Genomic DNA, 27,143 nt, shown 5'->3' on the forward strand with positions numbered 1-27,143 from the left:
ATGGGGGTGCAAGTGTGCGCTGCTGGTCCCAGGCTGGCGGGGAGGTGGGGATAGCCCAGAGGGTACCCGGCTGAGGGGGGCCCGGCAAATGGGGACGGCGGGGGTAGGAGAAGCTGATGGGGGGCGGAGAGGGGCAGGAACTGGGGAGGCAGGCGAAGCGCGGGCCGGGAGCGCCCTCTAGTGCCGCCCGCAAGCATCCCCGCCAAGTCCCCAGCTCCTCGCCCGCGCGGGGCTCCGGGGGGCGCGCTCGAGAACGGGGGCTAGGCCTCCGGGGAGCTGGGAGTCTTGCGGACGCCTGACCGAGACCCCGGGCGGGACGCGGGCGGGCAGACGAACGGGCCAGGCCGGCAGGTTGGGGCACTGGACAGGCAAGCAAGGGCAGCCCTGCACCCTCGCGCGGCCTGGAGCCTCCCCGCCCCTCACCTGCAGGTCCCACCTGCCCCGCGGCCCCGCCCCTCACTACCGGTCCCACCCACTCCAGGTCCCCGCCCCTGTCCTGCTACACCTGTGCTGTCTCACCTGCGACCCCTCCCCTCCCCGGCCGGGCTCGCCTCCTCCTGCAAGCCCCGCTGCCAGTCCCCGGGTGTCTTCTGAATCCCCGGACAGATGGGGTCCGACCCAGACTCGAACAGGCCTCCGTGGCGTTTCAGGGAGAGAGGCGTCCACAAGCTACCCGCCCTCGAAGGGTGGAGAGTTCCCCGGTTCTTGGAGCTCCAGGCCCCGTCCTTCACCTTTCCCCCTAGCTGCCGGGGTTGGCTCCTTTCCTGGACCCCGCAATCTTATTCCTGTCCTGTCAGATGCCGCCCACCTGTTCTGCCAGGCTGGACACCAGCTGTACACCCTGCATCCTCCTCCCAGGCGGGTGGACGCACACACTCGGCCGCAGCTGCCAAGGTCTGCAGGGTTGCAGCCCCACACGGAGCACACTTGCATCCGCCCGCGTGGGCCGACTCCAGTCGCCCCCACTGCAGTGCAGGGAGAGGTGTTTTAAATCCGGACCTCATCTGGTTGCCTTCATCCCAGAAGAACCCCTGGCCTTTCCCCCCTTCCCTGAGCTTTTTGGGGGCACAACGATGTCGTATTGGAAGGGCCTGCTTTCTGGATATGCTGGTGCTCCTGTGGGGTTGTCAGACTTTACTGGGTGGGTACCTGGGGCAGGAGCGCTGTAGAGGGGTGGGGCACAGCAAGGGGCACATGGCTAGCAGCCCTTGTCCCCAGTTGTTCCAGGGAATGGTGCCCAGGCTGGAAAGCTGCAACGCTAAATTCCAGCGTTTCTTCAGGCCCACCAGCTGGAATTCTCCCTCAACACCTCGCCGGGATGGAACCTCCTCCTGAGAAGACTGGGGAGTGGCTTTCTACTTTCTGATGGGAGAGTTGGCACCAGCACCAGCCGGCTGGCCAGACAGAGGACCACTGCAGGGACGTGATCTTTCTTTACATCCCATTCTCCATGTTTCACCCTCTCTTTCCTCTTTCTGGTCAGGAGTACCCTGTCCCCAGGACTCTAGAGCCATCTCCTTAAGCAAACCCCCAGCACCCTCATCAGCATCCCCAGAACCCTGGTGTCTTTCTGTGGCCTTCTTAACTGTGGAGACAAGAAACATGCTCCTGACCAGGCCCCTGACTCCCCTGAGGGCATGTAGGCGCCTGCCAGGAGCATTTTAAAGAACCTGGATGGAGCTATTGGCCCAGGGCCCAGGCCAGGGGGCAGGCAAGAGCGGAGACCTACCAGTCCCCCACTCACAACTGCACCCACAGAAATAAACCCTCCCACGCAGTTCTAAAGCGGCATCCGAGCTCCCAAGACCTACAAGGCAGAGGAAACACAGCCAAGGCCAGCCTCAGGGACAAATGCGAGACTAGTGAAGGTGGCCCTTGGGCAGGGTGCAGGCAAGGGTGTCAGGACTCAGCAAAGGTGGAGGGATCCCACACAGCACCCCATGCAGCCTAGTGCCCGTGGTGAGGCCACTGGAGACGGTGGAGGGCATCGTTTTGTCTGTCCTGTCTGCCTGGCAGCCCTCTCAGCTCTATACTTGGGGGTAGAGTGCAGGCAGACCTAAGCCAGCTCTCTGGGCCCTGTCCAGGCTTGGGGAGCAGCCTCTAGTGGAGGGACGGCCCCTGCATCATCAAGGACCCCTCAGCGGAGTGCACACCTTTGGGCACCACTGTCCCCACTCTCGGGTGTCCTCAGAGTCTTTCCCAATGGAATTGGGCCTTCCTGGGTGATCCTTCAACCAGGATCCCAGTCCTGTCTCCCCAGGTCCCACAGCGTCCGCTGAGGGCTGGGGTCAGGGGAAAGCCCAGTCAGGCAACGGCCTACTTCCCAGTCTGGACAAAGCAAGCAGTGAACAGTGGACATGTCATCGCAACAGTGCTTTATTAACCCTCCTCCGGACATCACACTGAGCACCTACCCGCCGCACGGGGGTCCAACTGGGGGCACAATCAGACAGGACGTGAAGCCAGTGCGCAGCGGAGGCCACCCAGGCATGGTTCCGCCAGGCAGATGTCCATCTGGAACCTGGTCTCCCAGCAGAACAGCCATACCCACGGGCCACGGACCACCCCCTTCCGCCGCAAAGGTAGAAGCGGACCCCCAAGTGGTCACAAAGGCAGATATTCCAACGATTCAGATGGTTTCCACCTTGACTTCTGATGTGTCGCACAGTTCAAAAATCCTACTTGGAGCTATTAGAGGAACATTAACTTAGCATTTTAATAAAAACACTATTTCTAAAAAAAGACATTTATACATAGCTGGGGGGTGGGGTGGTGGTGGTTCTCAGGTACAGCCGGCCCAGGGCCGCACTGTGAGAACCACCGCCTGGAGGTTATTCTTTAAAAATTACAAAGTGCCCTTCATCTTTTAAAAAGTCTGGATTTCAATATTCCAAAAGGGATCTAGAAGCCACACACTATTTTCCCGAATCCCAACTACAAGAGCGGGTGTTTAAAACGTGGAGGATGAAGCCCGTGCTAAGAACTCCTGCTTCCTTCTCAGGGGGTGTGGACACCGCAGGCCCCTCCGGAGGTGACACAGGAAGGCCGAGGGAGCCACCCCTGCAAGCCGCACTGTGCAGAATGGCTTTCTAGACTTACCAGTGCTGTGCCTGCACCGGGACCCAACACTCTGCTGCAGCTAACAGCTCAGGACAGGAACATTCCCCGCATTGAGGGGGGCCTACCGCAGGACCATTGCCACCGGGGCCAATGCCGGAGGGGCCCCTGGCCCTCGGCAAGCCTGGCAGCCTCAGGGCGGTGTTTGAAGCGGCAAGTGTCTTCCCCTGGAAGACGCAGACAGCAGGGGGCACAGCGAAGGGGCTGGCCGTGGTGGTGACCACACCTTGGGGCTACTCAGGACGCCAGGCCTCCGCGGGCGAGGGTGTAAACGGGATTTGGGCACAGCCGAAGAACTGCTTGCTAGAAAGACAGCCGCCGTTCGCAGGGCCCACGAGCGACCCAAGCTCGTGTACCCACTTCCTACAGCTCAATATCATACCACTAAAGGAAGTGTAAGGTAATTCATAAATAGTTTAATTAAGCATCTAGAATATATATACTTCTTTCTCAAATAATCGAAATAAAAACCCTTTAGAACCCAACTGTTACTTTACAAAGGTTTACATTTGAGAATACAGAATTTTATTCCTATTTTGTCAAGTTTCCTTTTTAATGGCTGAGTAAAACATTTCAAGTAATTTGGAAGCCATCCTTCCTGGGCCCTCATGCTCCTGTCCTGGCTCACCTGGCCACTCTGTTTCTAGGTCTTCCAAGCCTATGCCTGCATTCCCCCAAGAAAACATTCTTGCCCATAACAGACCTGGTGTCTGAAGGACAGGTCTGACGGAGCTGAGACCACAGCCCCAACCCCCATAGAGCACCCCTACCTAAGCTGCCAGGGGTGCTGAGGTGGCCAGACATCAAGCCCATGGATGCTGCCCCACTCCAGCTGTGGGGTGCATCAGGCGAGCCTGACATCCCAAAGCCCGAGTGCTGGGCTGGCCCCCCTCCTGGGGTGCCGCCTTTCTGAAAGCCCCTCAGGATGCCCTACCCCGGGAGCAGGAGCGTATGCCCAGAGCGCCCCTCACCATCCCTGAACGCTCAGCACGATCCACTCGGTCACCCACGGGGAGACTCTCTGAAAGCCACGACACCATGATCAGTCGAGTAGAAAGCCTTACTTTCTAAGGGCTTCATGAGCATCTCTCCCAGCATAACTCTCACGCGCTGTTACAGGGCGGACGCACAGTGGTGTGCAAACATCCGGTACTAGTCAGCTGGTTAAGGGTTAGGGCCATGCCAGAGGTTAAACCAAGCAAGAACTGATGTCACAGGAGGCCTGCACAAGGCACCACATCCCTGTCGCAGATCTGTGCTTGTCCAGAGGCCACAGTATCCCAGTTGTGCCAGAGACGACTCTGGAAATGTGCAGGAATCACTGCTACGTAGGCTGCCGGTCAGGACTCCAGGTCCGCAGATAATAGGCATGTCTTCTCTTGAGCCATCATGGTGGGCTGCGCTTCTGTCCTCCCCATCTGTATGCCTCAAGCTCCAAAGGCATGGGGCGTCCACAGAGCAGACCCTTTCTCCTCCTGGGACAGGCACCAGCAGGGTACAGTGCACGCTGGAAGGGAGGCACCTTCCTGCCCTGGACCCACCTCCGGAACCAGGAAGCCTGTGTAGACTCCCCAGCATCGGTGGGCTATACATGTGGCCACCATGGCTGGGGCCACGGCAGCATCGTGCCACTCTGTGAATCCAGACATGATTCCCTGGAAGGGTTTGGGATTCCAGACTGAATGAATCTTCATGGAATGATGAAAATTAAAAATTACTTGATTATGGAAGTTTCTGATTTATTCCAGACAAAATATTAGGTTTGTCATTAAGAATCACCTCAAAGACTTCACTAGCACAGCAGGGCCCGACAACTGGCGCTGCAGGACGGAGGCCAATGCGGGAGGGGCCCCAAGGTGCCCGGGACGGGGGCAGGCCCTAATTCTTCACTTCCGCGGCCTCCTTCTCAGCCTTCTCCTTGGCCTTCTCCTTCTCCTCCACCTTCTCCTCCTTTTCCAACATGGCCACGATCTCGGCCACCTGGCTGGTGGAGATGTGGATGTCCTCTTTATCCACCAGCTCGATCACCTATGCACACGAGAAAGGGACGAGGGGCTCAGGGGTGACCCTGCCCCCACGCAGTGCCTTCCCAGCAGAGCATGCAGGGGAGGTGGAGCCCAGCTCCTCCATCCCAGCAAGAGGACCATGGGGGTTCTTCTGCTGCCTTGGTTCTGCAGTACCAGACCCTTATCCACCCCTGGAGGCCAACAGGCTCCAAAACCCGAGGCCAGGTTAAAGCAATGAGGCAGGGGCGCCTGGGTGGCTCAGGGATTAAGCATCTGCCTTCAAATCAGGATCTGATCCTGGGGTCCTGGGATCAAGTCCCATGCCGGGGTCCCTCCTCAGTGGGGCCCCTGCTTCTCTCTCTGCTCCTCCCCATTTGTGCATTGTCAGATGAATAATACAATCTTTTTTTTTCTTTAAATAGTAAAATATTTTTAAAAAGCTATGAGGGGCTCAGAGAGCAGGAGACACAGGCTCTGTGAGGATACAGGGGTGGGGGAAGGAGTGCGGGGGTGGCACTATGAGGCCGCAGGGTCAGGGCATGCCCTAAACAGAGACTCCTCAGGAATCTCTCATCCCCGTGGTTCTGGGTGTGCAGGGTGAGAGCATCTGAGTTGCCATCCACAGCATGGAAGGGGCCCCAAGGAAGGGGCAGCTGGTGTGGGCACAGGCCTCCCAGCCTCTGCTGCTGCCAAAGTGAAGCCATCAGCATGTGCTCCTGGTAACACCTGGTCCTTCAAGAGGACCCAGTCATTTAGCAGCTATGCTTGGTGAACCTGGGGATAACAACTAACCAGCTAGAGACCAGAAGCCGTGCGAACAGCCAGGAGGAGAGTGCGCCCTCCGTGGAGTCCCTCTCATCAAGATGGAATCCCATTCCCAGTCTCCTGAGCTGCCCAACTCCTGGCCCCAGGGACCCCAGTGCTTCGCTCAGCCCCCCTCAGGGTTCAGGCAGCACCTGCTGAAGTCTGGCCCGGAGGGAAGCCTGACACATTCCCTCCCTGAGTCTGCCCTAAACAACCTACAGCTATAGCACTCTCCTCACTGTGCCACAGCCCCACCAGAGGACACAAGAGGCTTAGTGTCCAGTCAAAATGCATACGGGCTGCTCTAGGTGCACATCCTGACTAAGCCAAGGGTTTAGAGTGAGGACAGAGACGGGGTACATGTGGAAAATATCTCCCCCAGACCCAGCCATTGGCTGGGCCAGGCAGCCCTGACTTGGTCCCAACTCACCTTGACAAGGTCATCGATGTTGATCTTGCCATCCTTGTTTTCATCCAGCGCAGAGGCCAAGCTGATGAGCTTGTTTTCTGGAATGTGCTTGATCTGCTTCATGGCACTGATGAGCTCAGCGATGCTGATGACAGTCTCCCTGGGGGTGGGGGGGACAGAGCCTGCCTGTGGCACAGCCACACCCACAGCCCCACCAGGCCTCCTAAGGGTTAGTCTTAACCCAGGCAACCCTCCCTCCAGAGCTCCTCAGCCCCTGCCTTTGGGAATTCCCACCCAACTTGGATATAAACCCAGAATTCTTCCTTTGGTCCCAGGTCTCCCTGGGCGCTGCCCCCCAGGAAGCCTTTCCACTGCTGAGGACAGAGCCTCATGGTTCCTGGGCAGTGGTCCTCAGGCCTATGTGTGTAGTGGCCTGGGGGGCAGGGGCCGAGTATGGCTGTGCTGCCCTGTCCGAGGAGGTCAGGTGGGCTGAAACAATGACACAGCCCAGCAGGTCAACTCAGGAAGGGCACGGACCTCGCCTGGGGGTGAAGGCCCCCCAACCTGGGGACAGCAGGAAGTCTGCAGCCAGCTCTCCTTCCCTCTTAGAGATGCGGGCACTCAGAGCACAGTGCCCGGCCCATAGGAGCAGTGGTTAGCAGCCCAACAGCTCCTCACTCACACGATGACCTCCAGAGTGGCGACAACACTGAATGCCTGTGTGTAGGGGGCTTCAGGAAGAAAGGTGGCAGGGGATGGTCCAAGGGAGCTGTATCCTAGGCACATTCTGGAAGGACCAGCTTGATCCTTCCAGAATGGGGACAGTCTGGGGACAGATGTGGCCTATAGTGCCTGGAGAGTAAGGGCTGGGGGCGGGGAATAGTGGTCCTGGTATTGGCCAAAGTGTGCCTGTGTGTATGTGTGCGTATGCATGTGTACATGTGTGTGCATGTGTGAGCAGAAAAGAGGACCCCAAGATCTCCTTCAGTAAAACAGCGACAAGTGGAGATGGAGGTGGGGCTAGGCTTCTGGCTGGAATCATGGGATGAAAGCTCAGGGCTTGGACACCTGGGCCAACAAATGCAACTTCAGCTCCCAGTGCCCAGCATCGGGGCCACGCTCACCCTGCGGGCGGCTGCTCGGCCGTGGGACCCAGCCTGCCGGCCTCTGGGCCTGCCTCCAGCTGTGAGAGCAGGCTATCGATCTGCCCAATCATCTGCTGCACCCTCTTCGTCAGCCTCTTGCTGGCTTTCGACTCCTCTACATAGATTTCTTCGCCGGTCTTCGAAAGCTCCTTCTGGATCTCTTGCAAATCCTAACAAAATTATGGAGTCATAAGATTGTCTTTAAAAAAAAAAAACAAAATAGGGGCGCCTGGGTGGCTCAGTGGGTTGAGCCTCTACCTTCGGCTCGGGTCATGATCTCAGGGTCCTGGGATCGAGCCCCACATCGGGCTCTCCGCTCAGCAGGGAGCCTGCTTCCTCCTCTCTTTGCCTGCCTCTCTGCCTACTTGTTATCTCTGTCTGTCAAATAAATAAATAAAATCCTTAAAAATAAATAAATAAATAAAATAAAAAGGACCCACACAACTCTGTTTATCTCGTAAAAGTAGTTAAATTAACCCAAAGGTAATAAATTCCAGGTTGCAAATGGAGCTGCACAATCGTGTCTGCACCTTCCGTACAAATCACTTGTTTTTGCAAACTCAAATATGGTCTGTGTTGCAAAGAAGATAGTATCTGTGTGAAGCTCAACTTTCTTTATATTTGTTAAAAGAATAAATAGATGGATGAAAAAATTGGGGAATAGAAGATGCCTTCTTAAATCCCAAGTCATGACCGTCCTCATAAGCAGACACTACAGGGAAGGATAGAATGTGGGGCTGGGAATGAGGCGAAGGGCTCAGCATTTCTGGTGAACCCCGGATTTCCAACAGAGAACCACTGCATCAACAGGCCTGCCATGAACATGGCTGATTATTTTCACCAATCTCAAAACTAGTCATCTTTTCCCAATGGATCTATGAAAACATAGTTCTTTCATGAAGTAGGCTCCACAGCTCAAATGGGGCTTAAGCTCACGACCCTGAGATGGAATCACACACCCAACTGAGCCAGCTGGGTACCCTGAAACAGCGCTTTCAAATCAGATTTGGAAGTAACATTTATAAAACAGACAGGTTTTCCTTTAAAAAACAAACAGGGTACCTGGGTAGCTCAGTGGATTAAGTCTCCGCCTTTGGCTCAGGTCATGATCCCAGGGTCCTGGGATTGAGCCCCGCATTGGGCTCTCTGCTCAGCAGGGAGCCTGCTCCCCCACCCACCCCTCCCTACCTGCCTCTCTGCCTACTTGTGATCTCTGTCCAATAAATAAATAAAAAATCTCAAAACAACAACAACAAATAAATCAGTAAATGAAAAAAGTTAGTGTGTAAGAAAGAAATGTCTACCAGGGAAACATGACTGCAATGAGGATTTCATTTATCAAGCGACCAGACTGTTGGTCTGGTCCCTTCATGGGCCTATGGACTGCCAGGGTAAGCAGCCCATGCCAGGAGCAGAGTCCGGGCACTCAGCTGCACAGAGACCACCGGCTGCCCCAGAAGGGGGCCAAGGACATCCCCAGGACACTGCCGCCCACCTCGCTGTAGTCCTGCACATCCTCCTTGAGCAGCTCCAGCTCTTCCTTCTCCTTGGTCAGGGACGACTTCTGCTCTTTCAGCTTCGAGCAGGCATTGCTGAGTATGTCGATCTCCTCTTTCGTTATTTCCTCTTCCTGCACAGAGGACACATAAGCACCCTAACAGAAACCCAGCTGGAGGAAAATCATTACTGACCCCCCACCTCCAGAGTACTCAGTGGCTCTTCTGATCACACCGTCTGCTCCTGCCGTGCACGCAGAGGCTAGCAGACACACGCACAGTCCCCGTCCTTTGCCCCCATGTGCCCAGATGTGCCTGTGCCACCACGCACGCAAGCCCGGGACACCATCACCAACTGAGAGAGACCTGTCAGCCACCCAAAACCTTTCTGTCCCCAGGCTGGCTCAGAGCTGCCCTCCAGCAGGTCAGAAAAACATCATGCATGATGAGCTCATGCATGTAGGACGTCGTCCCCCGCCTCACTGGGAGCCCCCCTCCCCATCTCTGTGTTGTCCTGGGCCTCCAGGGGCCGGACAGCTTCCCAGCCAGAGCACAGACCAAACCTGTTCCTCCACCACAGGCCATCCTAGCTCCTCTCAGTCTGCACACATGTTCTATCTAGAACAAGCCTGCCCACTTCCACACCAAGCCTGTGGGGATGCTGATGGGTCCAGTCATGGGCATCAGTGGCAGAACGGACACCTCACGAGGACCCCAGCACATACAAATGCAGAACACCCGTTGGAAGTAAGGAACCTCAGCGGCACCTCAGCATTCGGCGGTACAGCACAGCTGCGATACTGTCAGACTCAGCCCAGGTGCTCCCTGCAGGGACCGTCCGCCATACTGAGACTGCCGGTCGCTTGCTCATCAACGACCCAGAGAAGCGGCAATCATTTTCAGCTGCTCACACCCTCTGCGGACAGGCAGTTTTGCTCCCCCCTTCCGACTGTGTGCTTTCATTCCTCTCCTCTAACCGTGCCGGCCAGAACCTCAGCACATTGCTGAACGGGGCAGCGAGTGCGGATGCCAGGGACTGAGCGAGCTGCAGCTGTTTCCACAGATGCTCCCCGCTGGGTGAGGGCATTCTCCTCGACTGGCTGGCTGGGAAATTTTTTTTTTTTAAATCAGGAACAGATACTGGATTCTGTGAAGTGCTTTTTCAAGATGCTCATATGTGGTTTTTCTCTTCATTCTGTCAATACGCTCGTTATACTGACTGTTGTTTTGTATTCCCCGGACAAGCCCCAGGAGATCACGATGTATTAGCCTTTTCACAGAATAGCTGCATCTGATTTGCTAAGAATTGGTTCAGAACTTGTACGTCTGCGTCCCGAAAGATATGGCTGTGCAGTGCTCTCCCAGCGATCTGGTACTGGCATCAGCCCATCTCAAAAGCTGGAAATGGCCCCCCTCTTTGGCTTTCTGCGAATACTCTGTGGAGCACTGAAGGATCTCCCCAGAAACTTGGCCTGTGAAGCCACATGGATCTGGCTTTCCCTAGGCTTTCAGCCACAAGCTCAATGTCCTTACCTGAGGGAGAACTAATCAGGCTCTCTGTGCAGCCCCAGCAGACGGCCAGGACAGGTAAAACCTACAAGGTCGCACTGCAAATGGGGATGGAGGCACTTGCTTTTCTCACTCCTTACAGTAACTTTCCAGGGAACAAAGGCTTGTAGCTGTCAGTTTTGTAAAGATTTGTGCTTCTTGCTAAGAAATCCTCACCAAACCTCAGTTCTTCTGACCGGTCTAACTGCCCTTTCACAGTTAGAAAGGGGATGTATCTGTTTCCATGAAGACAGTCACTGTCCCAGCTCTATTTAATGACAAGTGCCCCTTCTTCCCGACCTGCATTCCATGGGCCCAGCAGGGCTCCATCTCTGCTCAGCTGTCATGTTCCAGCCTTCCACCCCCTTAAAAATGACCCTGACCCCTCCCTGAGTCATCCTTTGAGCCCAGCTTGGTCCCAGATTCCTGGGACCCTCTTCCTCCCAACCTCCTCGATGTGTCCTTACCAGCACATCTGTTTCCAGAATGGCCCTGGCCTCCCACCTCGCAGGCCTGTCTCACTCACCTTCCTCCACCCAAACACATGGCCTCTGAGGACCACAGACCATCTTAGGCAGCTGCACCAGCTCAGATCTGCTACCCCGAGTCTTCTTGCAACAGTAGTCTAGATCCTCCCTGAGACCAGCTCTCCCTGCTGCCTGCTGCAGTGGGGCCTTCCTTCTCCACGGGCCTGGAGAAGGCTGGCGTTCCCCCACCTCCCGGCAGCTCCACCCTGAGACACCCACAGGGGAGCTTTTCCTTCCAGCTCTGCCCCACAACTGCTCCTACTGAGCCACGGATGACCTCACCCTCCCCATTAGGGGTCTGTCTTCATGCCTCCCCCACCCAGCCCTCAATGCTCCTGATGAGGCCCACCCTCCCCTGGACACATTTCCCCCCATGTAGACATGCTGGGAGCACGAGTGGTCCCTCTACAACCTCGTCTCTCCTCCGGCCTTCGAACGTGGAGGCCACCGCGTCCCGGCCCCTCTGGGACCTCACTTGAACTCCCCCCATCCCCCACCAACACGAATCTGCGGCCCTGGTCTCTCTCGTACTCCAGCTGCCAAACCAACATTGCCGTCTGTCTGCAGAGACTTTCCATACCCGACATCTAGCAGTTCCAGACAGAAGGGGTCCTACGTGGGAAGTGGGCTACCACCTGGACAGTCAGACCCCCTAGAAAGCAGTATCCTGCTAGGGTGCCCAGCACATCAGGCTGGGTGGGGATCATACCAGCTCCCCCTCCTTCCCACTGTGCAGCCACTGGGAGGACAGAGGGTCCAGGGGCCCAAGCACTGGGCACCTCCACCTTCCAGCCACTCAGGCCCAGAGTTGGGAGCATAGCTTGCCATTCGCACAGCAACCTGGGCCTCCTGAGAACATCTCCAAGCTGTGGCCTCCCCCCTTACACCCCCACGACCGTCTGTTGTCACCCTGAGCCAGGCCACGGTGCCTCTGGAGCCCCCGCCCCACAAGCCAGCCCCCTCTTCACCCTCCTGTTGGGCTCCAACATGGCCTGCCTTCCAGGCCTGCATGCACGGTTACCTTCAAGCCTTCTAGGACAGGGGCCGTGTCCTTCAGGGCCTCTGATGGCAGGGTAGCCTCAGGCACTCTGGGCTGCAGCTCGGCCGCAGGTCTCCCAGGGGCAGCCTCTGCCGCCACTTCCGGCTCCACTTCCTTCTGAAATGCAAGGCCACTGCCAGCTCAGCACTGAATGGCACCCCAGCTGCTGTCCTGGAGCATCGGCGCCAACACAGATCGAGGGCGCGTTGTCAACAGGCCGGCTGCGCGCCGGTGGAGGTTTTCACGAAAGCCTGGCAGCCAGCGTTGGGGAGTGGGTGTGTCTCCCACAAGGTGTCCCCGCCAGGCTCTGATGGGCACATTCCACGACTCATGCAGCTGTGCATGGGCACTCGCCAGGTCCATGGAGGCCCCTGTCTAACATGGTACCAGCACCTACGTTCATCCTCAGTATTTCCCTGACAAATGCACGAAGCTGCCCCATGGCCTCCAGAGCAAACACACCCACTGCCCGGGACGGTGGGCACCGTGCTGCCCCTCTGCCCATTGGTGGAGCCGGCCACACTGGGCGCTGGCACCTGGGCCACTGGAGAGCCAGCCAATCCCATCCCCTGGGCACTCCAGGGAGAAGACAGGAGATGGGACCCTTTTAATGTGGTTCCACAAACAGCTTCTAGGAAAGCTGGAGCAGATGGCCAGTAGCCTGTCCCAATGCTCTGTGTGGCTCCCGCGCTACCCAGGCAGGCACAGGGACCCGGCAGTCGCTTACCGCCGCGTCGGGGCGCCGCTGCAGCTCCTTCTCCAAGTGTTCACGCCGGATGGCTGCCTCCTCTTGCAGTGTGGCCTCCAGTTTGGCCTTGTTGTCCACCTGCTCACCCTCCACTTCGGCCACCTTGACCTGGGCCTCCTTCGCCTGCACAAAGGGGAGACTATGAGGGGGTGTCTGTGTCCTGAGGTGCCCCCACGGCACTCCCAGATCACCTGCATCTAGACTCCCACTTGGGAACCCCATCTGCTGGACATGCTGCAAGGCAGCTGAGGGGCACCTTCTGTGCTGTCACAGGAACCTGCGGCATCAGAGTGGACTGACGAGACAGTGTGGGGAGCGTCCCCAGAAGCGAGAGGGCACCCCGCCTTCCAGAGCAAGCCACAGATGCAGTCTCCTGGCACACATACCACAATCTCTGGGAGTGTCTGCAGCGTGGACTTGAGCTGGTCGGCGGGTGAGAGGGTGTCCGGGAGGTACATGGCCCGGGACAGGATGAGCAGGGACGTCGGGATCTCCTGGTGCAGGTGCAGCTCCAGCCACTGCAGATGGGGGAAAAGACAGGCTCACCTGCTGGCCGCCTCCCACCAGCCTCTCCTGGGACCTGGACCCTGGGATCTTCTCTCTTCCGGTTTCATGGCGGAGGGGGACTACAGTAGATGGACTCACTAGCTCACTCAAGGAAGGGCTCCCCCAAAACAAGACTCCTCAGTTTCTACAAGGCCCACCTACTCCTGCCTCTTACGATCTGATGCCCACCTCAGCCGACCAAGCCTGAGATGCCCCCAGGGTCGTGAACGAGCACTAGCAGCCTGGCTGCTAGGCTCAGAAAGCATGGAGCGTGGTGACCACACACTCTGTTAATGAATTGCTTCATATACTAATTTTTTAGGAATTTTTATTTTATTTTTTAAAATACTTTATTTATTTGACAGAGATCACAAGTAGGCAGAGAGGCAGGCAGAGAGAGAGAGGGGGAAGCAGGCTACCCACTGAGCAGAGCCCGATGTGGGGCTCGAGCCCAGGACCCTGAGATCATGACCTGAGCCGAAGGTAGAAGCTTTAACCCACTGAGCCACCCAAGCGCCCCTTAATTTTTATTTTACTTTTTTATGAGGTAGGGCAAAGTCCCGACATGGGACTCCATCTCATGACCCTGAGATCACGAGCTGAGGTGTCGGCCGCTCCACCAATGGCGCCACTAGCCGCCCCTAAAGCTCTTCATGTCCAAGCGCCACAGATGCTGCGGGGTCAGCAGCTGTGGTCTCAGAAGGCTCTCAGGGCTCTGCCGGCCCCGTGAGGGCTAGGCACTTTGGGAGGGGTGTTAGAGACAGAAAAACAGCGTTCAAACTGACCAGACCAACACAGGGTTTCCACACAAACTGTACACAGGACAGAAGCTGAGACAAAATGGAGGACCCACGACCAGAGAAACCCACAGACTTGGACTTGCAACAGCGGCCCACAAGCACACGTGGCCAGCTGTGCTCAAAGAAAGCTGCCCAGGGAAAACACAGGGGGACTCAGCCTCTGGGTTAGCTTCCACTAGGTGACCACATGCTCAAAAGTGCAGGTGCTGAAAGAGGAGAAACAGGTGTGGACACATCTCTGTCTACACGTGGAGGACAGCCCCCAGACGGAGTCGTCGGGGGTGGAGAGGGGGCGCAGCTGGCACTGACCATGCCATGCATTAGGTCTTCTGACGTGACAGCTCAAGGGCCGTGGATGTCCCCTTCCAACCTCTAACCTATGCAAACTGATGCCAGCTGCAGACCTGGGCTCTGGATGCGGACCAAGGGCCCTCTGAGCTGCAGGAGAAAGCACAGCACAGCCAAAAGAGACGCTCAGGCTGGGCTGGCCTGGATCCTAGTTACGCAGAAGGCCCTGGCCTCATAAGTTATAAGGCAAACTGGGATTTTAAGGGAGGTTAACCGAGTCCTTATCTGTCCACACAGGACCAGAGTGGGACAGTCAGGATGGGAATATCAGCCAGGAGTGAACACACAGGTACGTGAGCACACAACAGAGCCAGGCCACTGCGCACCCTTGTCCAAGTCCAGCCGCCCCTGGAGTCTGGGGGTGTCTTTCCACCACAAGCCCATCTACACTGGCCGGACACAGGCAAGCCCTTCAGCCACATACCTGCTTCAGTTGGTCTCTCAGACGGTCCTCTGTGACCCCGAGGGCCCGCATGCCTCGTGCCCGACATGCTGACTGCAACTCCTTGACATTCAGGCTGTCCACCCCTTCCTCGGCGATCAGCTATAATGGAAAGTCAACTGAGCCCATGCGGAAAGGTCACTCCAGGGTTATGTGTCCCGTCAGATGCGCTCCTGATATGCCTTGCCGAGAGCAAGATGCACCAGAACCACCAGGGCCTCAGCTGGGGGTCTGCAGGGACCAGAACTATCTGACAGAAGGTAGGGATTTGGGAGGCACACAGTGGCCAGGACCCCACCTCTGCCCAAGCCCTGCTCGCCACATTTGACGGCCTCTTCCTCCTCTTCCTCAGGGTTGCCCCAGCTTTCCTCCCCATCTCCCATGGCCCTCCAGCCACAGGGAAGAAAGGATGGAGAGCAAAGTGAAGCCAACCTTTATTTTTTTTTTAATTTTATTTATTTATTTGACAGACAGAGATCACAAGTAGGCAGAGAGGCAGGCAGAGAGAGAGAGGGGGAAACAGACTCCCTGCTGAGCAGAGAGCCCAATGCGGGGCTCGATCCCAGGACCCTGAGACCATGACCCGAGCCGAAGGCAGAGGTTTAACCCACTGAGCCACCCAGGCGCCCCTGATGCCAACCTTTTGAAGAGGTCTCCTGGCCTCAGCCCAACATCATGGGGACCCAAGTGAGAAGAGCGAACCAGAGTCCTCGTCCCAGAGGCCCCCTCAGCTGGCCCCTCTCGAGTCTCCCAATGACCGTGAGGCGACAACACCATGACTCACCTTCTCTGAGGTAAGCTTTCCATTCTGAGAGGACTGGAGACCAACACGCAAATGTGACAGCAGGGTTTCTGCCAACACTAAGGCAGCACAGACAATGCTGACAGTCATAGCCTGCATGGCGACACCACACCACCAAGCAGGAAAGCCTCCTGTCCCCAAGAGGACTGTGTGCTTTCACACACTCCCACCTCCTGAACCCCTGGCAACCTCTCCCCTGCTCCTTGTTTCCGGCACACGTGCAGCTTGCCACAACTTCCGGGACATCCAGGAGGACGCGGAACCTGCTCATCTGTAAGCAGACAGCCCTGTGCCGGAGACTGTCCTGCTTTAACTGCTCTCCCACTCACATGCAGCTGGATGTTTTCAGTTTGGGGTTATTAGGAAAAAGCTGAGTCTCTGTTTTCATTTCCCCGTCTTCCCATGGGTTCCACAATTCATGTGGACTTGTGTCCCATGCCTCTGAATCCATCTCCTTATGGGGCACGCGCAGAGGTCACTCACTGTCCACATCCTCGTCCCAGGCCCCACGACATGTAGGAACCTCAGCCCCCAGATGACCCTTGACCTCTCCCACTCACGATGCACTCATCTCAACGACTCCTCCTTCCATGGAGAGCCACCTTGCACAGCCGCGTCGTTTCCGCTGTGACCACTGCACTTCATGTAGAAGGTAGACAGAAGGGAAGTCTACTGGGTTTACCTGTGTTTGCTTGCCATGTTCTTTTTTCCTCATGGGCCAGGCCTTCTCCGGTCACAGCTGACCCGTGACCAACATGGGCTTAAATTTTAAGTGCAGGTCCACTCACACTTGGGTTTTCTCGACAAAGGACAGCAGTGGAAATGTCCTTTCTCGTCCTTACAATTTTAGTAACATTTTCTTTTGTCTAGCTTACTCTATCGTAATACAGCAAACAACACAACACATTACACACAAAAGAGGTCTTTGCCAACTGTTTATGACATCAGTAAGACTTCTGGTCCACAGGAGGCTCTTAGGTAAGTTTTTGGGGTCAGATGTCACACATTGTGGCCTGGCTATGCCATTTGCCTGCCTACTACCAAGGGACACAGAGGCAGGAGCTCCCTCCAGCTGTGTTTTTAATGGAGTCAAATTCCATTTTGAGCATTTTGTTTTCTTTCTCTGAGAACACAGCCTGAAACACTACAGAGCTGAGGATCATATAAAAGATGCATTCGTAAACATCACACAGTTTTACATACATTCACTGTGTGTTTCTGCTGCCTTCTTGGTAATTTACTTCGTAACACATTACCACCACTTGTAAATAACTTCTGTACGGTAACACCACTGCAGTTACGGATAAAGAGACTAATTAAAAAGAAAAGTTACATGCGGATTTTCTCCTGTGTTGGGGGGATGCGGGGTCCAGAGGCCCTAACCCCCACATCATTTAAGGTTGACTATGTCCCTTCCGATTACAGCTCCTCCTCCAGGCTGAGGGCAGACGTGCTGGTGGTGAAGTTCTCTTAATTTTCCTTCTTCTGAGAATGTCAATTCACATGCCCCCCCTTACAGAATATTTTCACTGGGAACAGGATTTTGAGTTGGCAGGGTTTTTTCCAGCAAGTGAACAATATTGTTCCACTTTCTTCCGGCCCCTAGTTTCCACAGAGCACCTTCCCTGTGGGCCAGACACCACTCTAACGCTGCTGTTGAAATCAGTGATCTTCAGTGTTGTTCCATTTGACAATGGCTGTCCTCCTGTGGATTTCTTTGGGTTGATCCCACCTCAGGTTCACTCAGCTTCTAAAATTTGCTGATTCAGGTATTTTACTGAATCTGAAGAGTTCAGCTGTTATACCTTTCAGCACTTTCCTGGTTCTGCCCTTCCTCCTCTCTTTCCAGAACTCTGACAAGTATGTGAGATGCTTTCCTTTAGTCCCCACGGGTGGCTGAAGCCCTGCTCATTTTTTTTTAAGATTGTATTTATTCATTTGTGAGAGAGAGAGAGAAAGCACACAAGCAGGGGAAACGGCAGGGGCAGAGGGAGGAGACTTCCCGCCCAACAGGGAGCCTGACATGGAACTCGATCCTAGAACCCTGATATCATGACCTGAGCCAAAGGCAGTTGCTTAACCGAGTGAGCCACTCTGATGCCCCCGCAATGTTCATTTTTTTCAACTGTTTTCTCAGATGTTCAGATGGGTGATTTCTACTGTTTGATCTTAAAAGTTCACTGGCCCTGTCTTCTGTCCTTTCCCTTTTGCTATATTAGGGACCTATTTTGGATTTTATTTTTTACTTCTAAATTTCCATTTAGTGGGATGCGTGGGTGGCTCAGTCGGTTGAGCATCTGACTCACAGTTTCGTCTTAGGTCATAATTTCGTGGTCATGGGACTGATCCCCACATTGGGCTCCATGCTCAGGGCACAATCTGCTTCAGGTTCTTTTTCCTTCCCCTTCTGCTCCTCCCTGCTCATGCTTGCACTCTAAAATAAAATCTTTATATGAAGAAAGAATTCCATTTGGTTTATCTCCATTTTCTTTGCTAAGACTCTTCTTGAACGTGGCTACGGGACAGCAGCTGCTTCACAACTCTTGTCTGGTGTCTCACGTCTCTGCTGTCTCCATGGGCTGCCTTTTCTCATTCACTCTGAAAGCCTTCAGTTCTTCTTTTCTCTCTCTTTTTTTTTAAGATTTTATTTACTTATTTGACAGAGAGATCACAAGTAGCCAGAGAGGCAGGCAGAGAGAGAGGGGGAAGCAGGCTCCCTGCTGAGCAGAGAGCCTGATGTGGGGCTCGATCCCAGGACCCCAAGATCATGACCTGAGCTGAAGGCAGAGGCTTAACCCACTGAGCCACCCAGGCACCCCCTCCTTTTATGGAAAGATTTTAATCTCTCGCTCTTTTTTAAAGTTCCCTATGGATCCCAGTGTAGGGCTTGAGCTCAGAACCCTGACATCAAGACCTGAGCTGAGATCAGGAATCGGACAACAGGTGCCCCATGAGGAGTGGTTTTCACTTTAAACCCAGACATTTTAGGTATCAGATAGGAGACCCTGGATCTTGTCTCGGTATTCAATCTTCGCTGGCCCCCTTGGACACCACTCCGGCACAGGAATGGTGTGTCACATTCTAACCAACTTTGACAGATTTTGCAGTTTGTCTGGCATCTACTGACCAAACCAACAAGCCTACGTGGATTCAGTCTCCCCCGTGGCCTGGCTTTCCAGGGAATGCAAGAATCCTGTTTCAAACCCTCCAACCACAAAGCCCTAGCCACTCCTCCCATGCGAGGACTAAAGGCCAAGCCCCAGGTCCTCCCTCGCTCCTGTTTCCTAGTTCCCAGGTGTGTCAAGGTCTCATTTGGCCCTCAGTGGGGGCTCTGCCTCCATTTCTAGGGCAAATGTGAGTCATAAGCTTCCTTGATGGCTGTCCTCTCTGGGCTAACTCTCGGTTATACCCACAAATGACATCCATGGCACAGCCTGGAATAAGCTAGGTACCAGCTCATTGTTGCCAGGCCCCCATTCAGCCTCCACTAAGTCCCAGAGGATGCACCTCTGTTTCTGCTGGGTAATGGGGATTCGAGCTCCGGTCTTCCACCAGGGCTCTCCATGCCTACTGGGCTAGGAGCAGGTAGCCCAGCTGGCTCTGGACACCATCCCAGTGGGATGCAGGGGGAGCCTTGCAGGTAGAGGAGGAGGTCCTGGCCCCTGCTCCCTGCTAACACTATGCCCGGGTGAGCAGGGTGGCTCAGCCCCACTGGCCAGCCTTCCTGGACATCATCCTGGCTGTGACATCCTCAAAAAGGCGGAGGTCTCAGCCCTCAGCCAGCAGTACACATGGTGGGGGAGACAACATCTCCCTTGGGGTCTGGCTGAACTACAAAAGTTACTGCCCCAAGTCCCCTGTCCTTTGAAACAGCTCCTTTCCTCTCCTCTGGCCAGACAGAGCATGCTTCTGTTAGGGTTTTTTTTGTTTACTTTTTTTTCAAAAGATTTTAATTTTAAGTCATCTCTACGCCCCACATGGGGCTCCAACCTGAAGCCCTGAGATCAAGTGTGACACGCTCCAGCGACAGAGCCAGCTGGTGCCCCTGTCACAACTCTGAGGTCTGCACGCATCAGCACCTCTTCATCTCTTCAGCCCTGAGGTACAAAGACCCACCTGGTTGGTCCTGAGGTCTCAGGGTCTTCTCAAACTTCTTGTGTGTTTGTCACTTAACATCAACACCCAGGGGAAAGGAACCCCATTCCACCTTCCAATGGTGGAAGTCCAGCCGCTATCCTATGTTACAGGACTCTGAGGCACTGAGCAGTGGGATGACTTGTCCAAAGTCATAGAGCAAGCAAGTGGGCAGGACTCAACCCCAGGCCACCTACCCTTGAGTTGCCTCTCCCAGATGGGGTGGCAGAGATTAAGGGCAGCCACACCGCAGGCTGTCCTACGGCAACACTGTGGGCTCCCCCACAACCACACAGCAGGCTCCCCCGCAGCCACACGGCAGCCACATGGTAGGCTGTCCCACAGCCACAAGGCAGCCACAGTGTGGGCTCCTCTGCAGCCACACGGCAGCCACAGCACAGGGCTCGCCCAGTCACATGGCAGCCACAGCGCTGGCCCCCCCAGTCACATGGCAACCATAGTGCAGGCCCCCCCAAGTCACATGGCAGCCACAGCGCGCTCTGCCAGAGTGGATGTCCAGAGCACCCTCCGAGACAATCTGCACCATGCTAAAGAAAGGGTTTCTTTTCAGTCTCATAAAAATGCAGATACTCTGCTACTTCTAGCTACAAGGAGGAGCCAACTATCACCGGACCCACACCCCTGCTGAGAGCGCCTAGAAAAGCCAGATGAAACACACAAATACACACCCGGTGGCATCAGGAAGCTAACACGACAAGGGCTCAGGGACAGTGAGATGATGTGCCTAGAAAGGCCAGGCAACCACGGAGGTGTGGGCCCTCCGTCTGTGAACCCCTGGGGACGTGGCAGCATCTGCTGACTCTTAGTGCAGGCTGAGGTGAGACATCTCACCAAGCTAAGATGACAGCTGGAAACAAAAGGTTGCTTGGTAGACAGGCCTTGAGGGCCGCTGCCCAGGGAGGAGGAAGGTGGGAAAGAACCCTGGTATTAGGCCCTCCAGCTGAGCAGCACAAAGGCGAGGAGCTGGGCAGAAACTCTTCACAAAGCAGAGGGGCCTCTAGGGCCCTGCTGTGCAGGTGGCACTATAGGGAAGGGCCTCGGTGGGGCTGTAGGATGACCAGCCCTGATCGCAGTTAGTGACCCCCAGGTGACCGGGCCCTCAAGAGACTTGGGTGGGCCCCTCTGGGAGGATGACGGCAACAGCTGAAAGTTCGGAAACTTCGCACGGACATATCTGCATTCAGGAAAACTAGACACTGCAAATGCACAAGCCTGAGAAGATGAAACAAAACAAACGAAGACCTACAACCCAGTTATCAGAATAATCAGATAGGAACTATGACGAGCTATTCAAGAAAGTGGAGCACAAGCGGTCTGGAGCAAAGTCTGAACACCTCCGAGATGTGCCTAGAGAGCTAGGAGGACATCAGACGCCAGACACTGTACAGCAAGCACTGCTGGAGAAAAAGAAGGGTGTTTCAGGAGCTCGTGCCAAAAAAAGTGCACTGGAACTATGGCAGGGCAGCCGCTGGGCTGCGGGCAGGCCAACCATGACACAGTAGTCAGCATAGCCCTGGGAGCAAGCTGGTTGTAGGCCACTCTTTTTATGAAAACTATCAAAGATCTGGAACAAAAATCCATATTAAAAGATGTTTATTACAGTGCTGTCTCGGATAGCAAAATATTAGCGAAAGTGATGGTTAATAAATTCTGATGAGTCCACATAACGAAATGTTAGGCAACCACTGCCACTCATCCTTCTAGCAAACACTCAGTGACACGGGCAGGTCTTCTAACATCCTGCCAAGTGACTAGCTGTTGGCGGGATGGTTCCAGCGTGATTCCAGCAGACATGCACATGCTTTGAGTGTGCGTACACAGAGCACGGCGGGGGGCAAATAGCCACGACTGGGGAATGACAGGGCCACCAGAGCTTTAGAGTGAGGACATGGAAGGCGCCAGAAGAGGCAGAGCCGTGACCTCAAGCCACTCACCTTGTCGTCAGCCTTGATGGACCGCAGCCTCATGGTGAGCTGGAAACGCAGAAAGTTGTTGGTGCCAATGGACTGGAGCTCCAGCAGCTTGCACAGGGCCACCAGCTGCGGCCGAGTCAGATTATCCAGAGTCAGCTCATCCTCAAACAGCTTGGAGAAACGCAGGATCTCCTCATTGCTGGGTCTCTCGCCAGTCTCTCGGATCTGCAGGAGTAATCATGTGGGTGAGCCCTGTGGCGGGGGAGGTGCTCCCCAGTGCCACCCACAGACTTGGACCACAAGCCTCAAGTGAAGAAACAAAGGAGGATAAGGTGAAGAGCCCCAGACCATGCACGCCCTCCCTTGGGTCCACCCTGTCATCACACTCCTACTGTGGAGGAGTCCCTGGAAAGCTCCAGGCCCTGAGCACAGCCGGTGCTAGCTCCCTGCAGACGAGGCCTCCAGGCAGCACATGGCTGCCGACCACCCTGCTCCTGCCCAGGCCAGCCAAGCCAAGGCTGCTGACTGGCAAGAGGCTCCCACTGTGGATGTAGCTGGCACCCCCTAGCCTGGCCCTCCAGCACGTCACTGCTGCAGGGTCTTAGTTCCTCATCTGCCAAACTCTACGTCCCCTGGGGCTGCTGCAAAGTCTGGAGACACCATGGCGAATGTCAGTGAAGTTCAAGTTCTCAGTACAGCAGGCTTGACCTCCCTGAGTACGGGGTCAGGGTGGGGCTCCCAGTCAAACCCCCTATGGCACCAGCCCACACCTGTCTGAGAGACCCACTCTTGCCGTGGGTGGTAGAGCAGAGGGAAGAAAGGAAGTGAGGTGTGCCCCACGTAGGACGGGAGCAGCCCTGAGGCTCTAACCAGCATTCGGGACCGGTGGGCTGAGGCCACCAGGGCCCCGAAGCATCACGGCACCTTCTGGAAAAACACGGAGAAGTCTTTGGTGGCGTTCCCCTTGGCTGCCTTATTCTTCAGGGCCATCTCCTCAATGGTGTCCTGGAGGAACTTGGCCAGCTCCAGCTTGACCCGCAGCTCCTTCTTCAGCCTCTCCTCCTGAGGGACAAAGAGGGGGTGCTTCACTCCTCTGGCCTGCACCCCGGCACCCCCACGGCTTCCCTGGATCCACCAGTCAGACCAGTTGCTTCCATTCCTCCAATGGAAACCCCAGCACGGAGTTCATGTTACTCCTCAATCCAGCGCCACCCACATTTCCCTGAACAGTACTCACTCCCACCCAGGTGCTATGCATTCTGAGACTTTCTTTTCTAGTTCACAGTTTTAGAAAATATTTGTGTGGCCTCTTACAGCAGGGGTCGGCCAGTGACGCTCTGAAGCTTCATGGGCCGTGTGGCACGAAACCAGTCCCTGGCTGTGGAAGCAGCCGCCACCAGCCCGGCCTACAGGAGGTTGGCCCTGCCCTCCATGGGGTCTTACCCCCACCAAGAGCCTCAACCCGTGCCCTGAAGAGGTGGGCTAGAGAAACCGTATGTGAAACAGGTTTAAAGAGAAGCATCTCTGAAACCCATCCTTGACTCCTCACAGTGCAGCCTGGCTGAGTGAAGGAGACAGACAACACCTGAGCATCAGCCACGAACAGTGCAGAGGTCGTAACTGCATCTGTAGCCGCCCTGCCCTGAGTTCCCGCCTCCGTGGCCCCTCACCTTGATGGACTGGGTCTCAAACGTAGACGGCAACATGTTGGGGAAGAGCTTCACAGCGACAGGAAGCAGGAACTCCATGAATGGCACCACCACAAAGACCAGGAAGGGGACCAGGCGAAAGAGGTCAGCGCATATCCGGAGAAACTGGGCAAAGGTGGAAGGGATCAGAGGGTGAGGCAACATCAGTGCTCACACGGCCGTCAGAGGCGTGACCACAGGCACCACCTGCCAGGGATCAGCGAGAGCGTGAAGTTCCAAACAGCTCTACCGATTGCTCCCAAAGCCGGCTCTTCCTCCCGTGTCCAAACCATGGGAAGATAGCCTTCAGAAAGGAGGGGTAGAAGCTTGCTGTAGGAGCCGCCCCATCCCTTTGTGCCCTGCCCACTGGGGGCAGGGGGGTCCTGCTCAGCACAGATGGCCTGGCACAGCCATGGTACTGCCCACGGGCTTGAATGCCATGGGAGAGGAGCAGCAGGCTGATGACCTGCCACTGCTGGCACCAGCAAGGGCCACCAGGGAAGACTGTGGCCACACTACCCACCCCACCTGAGTGGCAGAAAGAGTGCAAGTTTTGTGTTTCTCCAGATAGCCTGACTTGAGCCTGCACTACACAGCAATGATCAGACAAGCGTCCAAGGGCTTCAAGGACAGAAATCAACTACCAATGAAGCCATTAAAGAAACGCACAAACTGAAATCCCCCGAAACCTGAGACGACACTCCCTGCCAGGCCCCCAGGCAGTTCAGCCTTTTCTTCAGTCATGACCAGCCAATGACGGTCTACACTCACAACTCTCCAGCCTCCCAGGAAACAATGGCATCCTGTGCACATATGTGCGCACTTCCACTGTCACGGCCTGCTCTGTGCTTGTGAAGAGCAACGTCACTCCTAGAAATGGCTTCATTTTGGCCTTGTCTGACACTTCTGACTGGGCTCCAGGGGTACATCCCCAATGGAGCACGGCTCCCCGAGGGCTGCAACCCCTCCCAGCCGTCAGGAGCCACCAGCCTCTCGATTGTCCTGCATATACGGAGGACACAGCAGAGGCTCTTCTCCCCAGACCAGTCTCTACTCTGAGGGTCACAGAATAGGGACCCCCAACCTGAACCTATCTCATTTACAAACCTCGCACATTCACTTTCCTATTTATTGTCAAAACCAACTCATGGATTCCTCTGTTTTTTCATTTGTTTACAATTCATTACTGTTTTTATTTTTATACTCAAAAGGTCCAAAATTAGACCAAGGAAAGACCCTTTCAGTTAAGGTGTTTTTTGACTTCATCCATTAATTTTTTTGTTAGTAGTTCTACTGAGGTTTAATTTGCATTCCACGACATTCACCACTGAGTGTGTCATTAAATGATTTTTGGGTAAATTTACAGATATGGAACATGTTTGTTGTGCCGTAAAGCTCCCCATGTCCGTCTGTAGTCAAGCTCTGTTTCTACCCTTAGCCCAAATTCTATAAATTTGCTTTATTTGGACATTTCCCATTCACGGAACAGTACAATATATTCTTTGGCGTCTGACTTCTGTCATTAAGTACATGAACATTTAGGAAATCTGTCCTTCTGGTAACTTCACCCCTTCAGCATTGTGAATGTGGGACACCAGGAAGACTTTGTTCATCCCTGGTCATCTCTGCTTTGCAAATACTGCAGAACGGTGCTCACGTGCCTGTGCTGGTTCTCTTCTGCCATCAGCACCACTTCCCTTCCCCACTGTGTCACCTGGAATTTATCTGTGTCCTTACACTTAAGGGGTGTGTCTTGTAGACTGCACAGAGTTGGGTCTTGTTTTTTTATCCAATCTCATAATCTCAACCATTCAATTAATAAAACTGGAAAAAAAAAAAGGAAAACCGTAGGATCATCTAAACAGGTGTAGAGGGGCCTGGGTGGCGCAGTCAGATAAGCAGCTGACTCATGATCTCAGCTCAGGTCGTGATCTCAGGGCCATGAGATCAAGCCCCATGTCCATCTCCACAGTGTGCAAGGAGCGTGCTTGAGATTCTCTCTCCCTCTGCCCATCCCACCTCTCCCCAAAACAAAACACTCCATCACAACAAAGAACAGCAGACTTTGGTAAATCTGTAAGACAAGATCAATACATAAAAATCAGTTGTAGCCCTGGGGCGCCTGGGTGGCAGTCGGTTGAGCGTCCAACTCTTGGTTTCGGCTCAGGTCCTGGTCTCAGGGTGGAGAGATGGAGCCCCTCGGGCTCTGCACAGGCGTGGAGTCGGCTTGGGTTTCTCTCTGTGCCCCCCCCACACTCGAGCACATGCATGCTCTTTCTCTCTCAAATAAATAAATCTTTAAAAAGTCAGTTTTACTTCTATATATAGTAGAGCCTTGAAGAACACAGAGGCTAGGGGCAGCAAATCTCCCACCCAGTCAAAAATCCATGTATACATTTTGACTCCCCAAAAATGTAACTGCTAGGAGCCTCCTGTTGACAGAAAGTCTCAGTGAGGACAGAGCAGTTGATGAACAAGCATTTTCCAGCATTTCATCTGCTGTATTCTTACAATAAAGCCAGACAAAAGAAAATACTAAGAGAATGATAAAAGAAAGTACATTTGCAGTAGTCCATATATTTTTTATATGTTTAAACATTTATTTAAAAAATCCACGTAAATGGATCTGCACAGTTCAAACTTCTGTTGTTCAAGGGTCAACTGTACTAGCAATCAACAACTAGAAACTGAAATTTCAAGAAGTCCTTTTATCTACAAGAGCCAAAAGATGGAAGCACCCAAGTGTCTGTGGACAGATGGACGAATGGATGGACAGACAGATGGATAAACAAAATGGACACACAATCCATACAATGGAATGTAATCCAGCCTTAAACAGGAAGGACACTCTGACACCTGCCCCCACTGGGATGGACCCCAAGGACACGGTACCGAGTGAAGTGAGCCGGTCGCCAAGAGATGACACTGTGTGACCCACTTACCTGAGGCCCTCAGAGGAGCCAGGTTACAGGGACAGGAAGTAGAGGGTGGGTGTCGGGGGTGGGGAGTTAGTGTTTTGTGAGGGGCAGAATTTCGGTTTGGTGAGATGGAAGAGCTCTGGAGATGAGGGTGGTCCCACTGAGCAGAGAGCCTGATGCGGGGGCTTGATCCCAGGACCCTGGGATCATGACCTGAGCCGAAGGCATAGGCTTAATGACTGAGCCACCCAGGTGTCCCTTTTCCTTACTTTCTGACACAGGTTCATCCCGTAGCACCATTGGTGAGCTCTGTCTCTGAGAAGCCCCAGTTCCCCTTTGTGGACCCATTAGAAGTCAAGAGCTGGGGGCCAAGTGTGCTCAGTGCTACTAGGCTGTCATGCCTGCCACACCTGGTCACCAGCTGAAGGGAGCAAGAGGCTGGAACCGGTAAGAGTCTAACAAAGCTGAGAAACTGCGGTAATTCTCGATCACATGTCTGCCATCAATGGCTAGACCAGCAAGTTTGTTAGCCTAAGAGCATTGCCGCATGGTAAACATCGGGGATCCAACATGCGCCATCTGAAGCCAGCACTTGGCGAGAAGGCTCTGGGAAGAAGAGCCGTGAACACACTGGAGAGGCAGAGAACCAAGCCTGCCCAACAGCCCCCAGCTCCCCAGAGCCCTCAGGAGCC

General features: G+C 54.7%; 1 protein-coding gene across 2 annotated transcripts in view; it reads right to left on the reverse strand.

Moving 5' to 3' along the window:
- Positions 1-2,358: 2,358 nt before the first annotated feature.
- LETM1 (leucine zipper and EF-hand containing transmembrane protein 1) overlaps positions 2,359-27,143 on the reverse strand; it is a 39,789-nt gene continuing 15,004 nt past the window's right edge. The window contains exons 4-14 of one of the 2 annotated variants that reach the window (XM_045074672.1): positions 23,516-23,659; positions 22,770-22,907; positions 21,867-22,070; positions 14,958-15,077; positions 13,226-13,357; positions 12,819-12,962; positions 12,074-12,205; positions 8,977-9,111; positions 7,461-7,651; positions 6,358-6,496; positions 2,359-5,145 (exon numbers count right to left, since the gene is read on the reverse strand). In XM_045074672.1, the coding sequence (XP_044930607.1) occupies positions 4,996-5,145; positions 6,358-6,496; positions 7,461-7,651; positions 8,977-9,111; positions 12,074-12,205; positions 12,819-12,962; positions 13,226-13,357; positions 14,958-15,077; positions 21,867-22,070; positions 22,770-22,907; positions 23,516-23,659 (1,629 nt within the window). In that variant the 3' untranslated portion in view covers positions 2,359-4,995. Of the gene's footprint in view, positions 5,146-6,357; positions 6,497-7,460; positions 7,652-8,976; positions 9,112-12,073; positions 12,209-12,818; positions 12,963-13,225; positions 13,358-14,957; positions 15,078-21,866; positions 22,071-22,769; positions 22,908-23,515; positions 23,660-27,143 lie in introns of both variants that reach the window. The other variant, XM_045074667.1, reaches the window with a different exon arrangement.

Source organism: Mustela putorius, unplaced genomic scaffold (assembly GCF_011764305.1).
Source record: "Mustela putorius furo isolate JIRA1106 unplaced genomic scaffold, ASM1176430v1.1 tig00000083_pilon_pilon_pilon, whole genome shotgun sequence".
NCBI classification, from domain to species: Eukaryota; Metazoa; Chordata; class Mammalia; order Carnivora; family Mustelidae; genus Mustela; species Mustela putorius.